Source organism: Chrysemys picta, unplaced genomic scaffold (assembly GCF_011386835.1).
Source record: "Chrysemys picta bellii isolate R12L10 unplaced genomic scaffold, ASM1138683v2 scaf499, whole genome shotgun sequence".
In the NCBI taxonomy this organism is placed as follows: Eukaryota; Metazoa; Chordata; order Testudines; family Emydidae; genus Chrysemys; species Chrysemys picta.
This window is the reverse complement of record NW_027053206.1, coordinates 41,628-46,000: the sequence shown is the minus strand read 5'-3', so window position 1 is coordinate 46,000 and position 4,373 is coordinate 41,628. Positions and strand designations below refer to the sequence as shown.

The 4,373-nt window shown below is 61.1% G+C and overlaps 1 protein-coding gene across 1 annotated transcript; it reads right to left on the bottom strand.

The window, feature by feature from the left end:
* Positions 1–351: 351 nt before the first annotated feature.
* Positions 352–3,838, bottom strand: LOC135978878 (formin-2-like). The gene is made up of 3 exons (XM_065579604.1): positions 3,749–3,838; positions 3,450–3,602; positions 352–2,534 (listed from the first exon to the last, which is right to left on the bottom strand). The coding sequence occupies exons 2-3, from the start codon at positions 3,537–3,539 to the stop codon at positions 2,046–2,048; spliced, it is 579 nt and encodes a 192-aa protein (XP_065435676.1). The 5' UTR covers positions 3,540–3,602; positions 3,749–3,838; the 3' UTR covers positions 352–2,045.
* Between the last annotated feature and the right edge of the window lie 535 nt (positions 3,839–4,373).

The window sequence follows — 4,373 nt, the reverse complement described above, 5'->3', positions numbered from 1 at the left end:
TAGATGTCCCCGTTGGTGGCAGTGGAAGCACTTTCTGGGTCTTCCCCCTGCCACATCCCTACTCCTGCTTGTTTGGGCCCTAGCCCTTCCTTCTGGGCTGGCCTGGGCCTTGGGAGTCCTGTAGGGGCACTCTCTCTTCAGGTGCCCTGGCTCCCCACAGACCCAACAAGCTGGGGGCCCCCCTGTTACTCTCACAGGGGGTGCCTTTTCTAGGTGGGGTCTCTCTGCCCCATCCCAGGAGGGACACTCCCTCCTTTAGTGTCCCTGTCACCTACAGGCAAAGCAGTTCAGCGTTCCTGGCCTCTCGCCCTCGGTGACGGATCTCTTGTTTGGTCTGGGTGCTGACCTCCACAGCAGCCAGAACAACTCCCTCTGCTGTTCGGCAAGCCGAGCCACCCAGGCCCTCCAATAGAAGTCTCTTTTCTCCACCATTTTGGACTCTCCATGTGGCACAATCTGCCTAGTCCGCTTGATGGTGTCCTTCTTCAGGCCACTTCCCTCCAGCAGTGCCCCCTAATCCATCCTCATCTCCTTCCGGCGGGGAGGAGGAAGCAGGTTAGCAACAGTCCTTGCACATGCCTCAGCGGCCAACCAAAACCCCCAAAGTCTAGCCCCTTGTCTCAAGGGAGGTTGCAGTTTGACTCAGCCACCACATGGCCAAGTGCAGTACAAGAGGGAACAGGGGGACCCAGGCCCACCAACTATCCTGGGTCCAAACCCAGGGATCCTCTAGTGGCAGTCTCCCTGCTCTCCCCTTGTCCAACTGTCCCTGGGCCACTTCTCCTCTTGGCCCTCTAGGCCCTTTCTATCAGGGCCCGCAGTCTGGCAGGTCTTGGGCCGGAGCTGTAGTATGCTCCCTTCAGCCTGCCCAGCACTGCTCTTTTGGAGATGCTGGTCTACTGCTCTGAAGACAGACCTTCTCCCATCAAGGTCTGGGGGATACTGCCTGCTGCTCGCCTGGGCAGCCTTTATATAGGGCCTAGCTTAGTCCTGATTGGCTGGCTCTAATCTCAGCCCTGATTGGCTCTCAGTTGGCCCTTCTCTGATTGGCTACCAGCCTCTGCAGCCGCTCTGGCCTACTCTAGCGCCCTCTTGCATGGGGGTGGAGCAGCCGCCCCACCTCAGCGATCAGCTGTCGCAACCAGGCTGTGGCCTGGGCTGCGGGGCTGGCTCCAGGCACCAGCGGAGGAAGCACATGCCTGGGGCGGCATTCCGTCCATTCTTGGGGCAGCACAGGCCGGGCGACTTTTTTGTTTTTTGCACTTCAGCAGTTCGGGTGGCGGCAGTCCGAGCTTTGTTGTTGTTGGTTTTTTTTCTGCTTCGGCAGTTCGGGTGGCAGCAGTCCAAGTGGTTGGGAGTTTTTTGGTTTTCTTTTTGCTCACTTTGGCAGTCCGAGCGCTGTTGTATTTTTTTTTTTTTTTGCTTGGGGCAGCAAAAATGGTAGAGCCGGCGCTGCTGGGCTGAGGTCGCTCAAGTGGTCAGCCCCTCAACACACTGTATCGGGGGTGGCTCAGGTCTGGGCGGGGCCCAAGCACCCCACAAACAACCAGACTTCAAGGGCGGGCCCTGGCCTGGGTGGGGACCCGGTGGCCAGCCAACAAACAGTTCCTGTCCTGGCCTAGAGCCCCCTTGCACCGTGTAGGGGGTCAGCCACCCGGGGTGGAGTGGCAGGGGGACGCGGTCCCACCCTCCTCCCCCGCGTCCCAGCCCAAGGCGCTGGCAGGGGCAGGATTGGTTGCCCCTGCGTCGGCGGGGATCCAGCCGCAACACGCCGACTGAGCCGCGCCGGGCTCTGCAGCCAGCAGCTCCCGGGCTGCCCCTGGGCTACTTCCTGCTTCCCCGGGGTTTGGTATCTGCGGCCTCCAGGCCTCTTCCGGCTCCTTGGGGTAAACCGCAGCGGGTACTCCGGGCCAGTCCTCGTCCATGTCTGGGGTTAGGGTTAGGGGACTCTGGAGAACAGGCCAAGTGTCCTCCTCTGTTGCGGGCTGTCCCCCAACTGTGGTGAAGGGCCGGCCTTTTATATTTCCGACCCCACGCCCCGGTCCTTATGGCGAGGGGGGCGGGGCGATATAGGCTCCGCCCTCCAAGGGGCCTGTAGGGCAGCCCTCGCTCTCCCGCTCGGAGGGAGGCCGCTCAGTTGCAACAGCGTCTACCAGAGGCCCCGGTGGCCAGCCAACAGGCGAGGGGGGTGGGGCGATATAGGCTCTGCCGTCCAAGGGGCGTGTAGAGGGGCCCTCGCTCTCCTGCTCGGAGGGAGGCCGCTCAGTTGCAACAGCGTCTACCAGAGGCCCCGGTGGCCAGCCAACAGGCAAGGTGGGTGGGGTGATATAGGCTCTGCCCTCCAAGGGGCGTGTAGAGGGGCCCTCGCTCTCCTGCTCGGAGGGAGGCCACTCAGTCTCACTGCACTCCCCGTTTAGAGGGAGTAGGAGTTGCTGGTGGCCTTGGAGGCAGAATTCCTGCAGCGCCTCCGGCACTTGGCGCAAGTGCCGGATGATGTGAAGTTGATTCATTATGTTGGCCGTGACGACCTCCTGCTGCAAGGGAACGAGGACCTGTCAGAGACTCAGATGCCCCCGTGGAATCAGGGGGAATTAAGGGCACCTGGGACCAGCAGCAATTCCACCCAGCACCCACGCACCTCTGAGGGATGAAGTCCCCCTCCTGACCCCCAGAATGGAGTCTTGTTTTCCTTTCAAGGGACCTCCAGTGCCAACAACCTCCTTGTAGGGGGAGCTCCTGCCACCTCCCAGCCAGTGCCCCTGACAGCTGTTCCACCTCCAATCCACAGCTCAAGTTCTCTGACCCCTCTCCTCCACCCCCACCCAGGTTGGGCAGGGAGGGGGCTCTAGCGGGGCGGAGGGATTCTGGCAGCAGTGAAGTGGGATGTGGGCAGCTTGAGACCTTTCCCCAAGTCATCCCAGCCACTGAGGCTGAAGCCGCAGGATGGCAGCCCTGGTGAATGGGGCAGATCAGCAGCCCCTGCTGACTGAATCCTCCCGTTCTCTCTAGAGCGAGTCCAGCCCTGCCGGCAGCAGGACGAGCTTCCCCCGCCCATGTGCCTCAGAACTGCCCGCTCAGTCGCCATCACCCCTCAGTCCTTGGCCTCCCAGGCTGCCAGTGATGGGAACAACTCTGGGTGGTGGCACGGGTGACAGGAGAGGCACGCAGAGGGCACGTAGAGGACTCTGCTGCCCTTCCCAAGAACAGAAGTCCGTGCTGAGGCAATGCTTGTCAATCATTAGCCTTGCTAACGAGCTGGGCTGGAGCTGCTCCGGGAACAAGCTGGCTCCCTCCTGCTCATGGAGGTGAATTCATCTCCCTTCCCAGGAGCACCTGCTCTCACTCTCATTCCCCACCGGTCGCCTTGCTGCCAGGCCGGCGAATGGCCAGAGGATGGGAATGAGGCCTGGGCCCCGCCCCAATCTCCTGAGTCTAATGCAGCTGCTCACCTTGCTCCCCATCAGCTGCTCGGCTTGCCCCAGGAGGGAGTAAGTGAGGAGCAGCCCAGCCTGGCTGACACGCAGCTGGGGGTCGTGCATGGCCAGCACTGTTGTCTGCAGGAAGAAGCTTCTCTGCCCCTCCGAGAACAATTTGGCAAAAACCTGAAACCAACCAGATGTGAGGCTTCAGCAGATTGCCCTGAACCAGGCTCCAAATCCTGGCCTAGAACGGCAACTCTGTTGCGTGGCTCCAGGAGGCAGTCACCTGCCCTGCAGAGCTGTGCCATGCCCTGGCAGAGCGTCCTTACCTCCCCCACCCTGGCTGTGTTCTTATAGCCGAGGAGCCTGTTGTCCTGGTGCCAGTCCCAGCACCAAAGGTATTCGACCTCATGGATGTTCAGGTCTGGGAAAGAGAGAGACACATACACATTGGTCATTCTGGTTGCAGGGCTTGTGTCCTTCCAATCCCATATGTGGCTGCACAGTGGGCAGAGCCCAACAGAACTGCGGGGGTAGTGGAGAACACAGAAAGAGATAGAGAGAGACTGATCCGCCAGCCGGGGTCACTCGGAGAGAAATTGGCTGGGGTCCCAGTCTCACTCGTCTAGCCGGGTTCCTTACCCCTCTGGCGCAGCAGGAGCTGGTAGAGCCGGTAAACCCCCTCCCTGGCCTGCTGGCTGATGTCCTCGTCTGGGTCACCTACGAACAGAGCCAGCTGTGCCACGTGGTGGCCCATCCTGGGGAATTCGGCTGAGTTCTAATGGAAGGGAGAGGGAGAGGGGACTCCATCAGCATTTTCCTGTCAGCTCCCAGTCCCCGCCTGGGCCAGGACTCTCCTTCCCCTCAACCCCTCTGCAGGAGATGCTAGAGGACAGGAGCTAGAGCTGGATCCTTAGTTATCTCTGCCCGCAAGGGAGCCCGGAGAACAGGGAT

Excerpts from the sequence above, each read along its gene's own strand:
- LOC135978878 (XM_065579604.1), bottom strand. The coding sequence starts at position 3,539 with ATGCACGACCCCCAGCTGCGTGTCAGCCAGGCTGGGCTGCTCCTCACT. Across the intron at positions 2,535-3,449 it reads AGCAGCTGATGGGGAGCAAG|CAGGAGGTCGTCACGGCCAA; the intron begins GTGAGCAGCTGC and ends GTTCCCTTGCAG.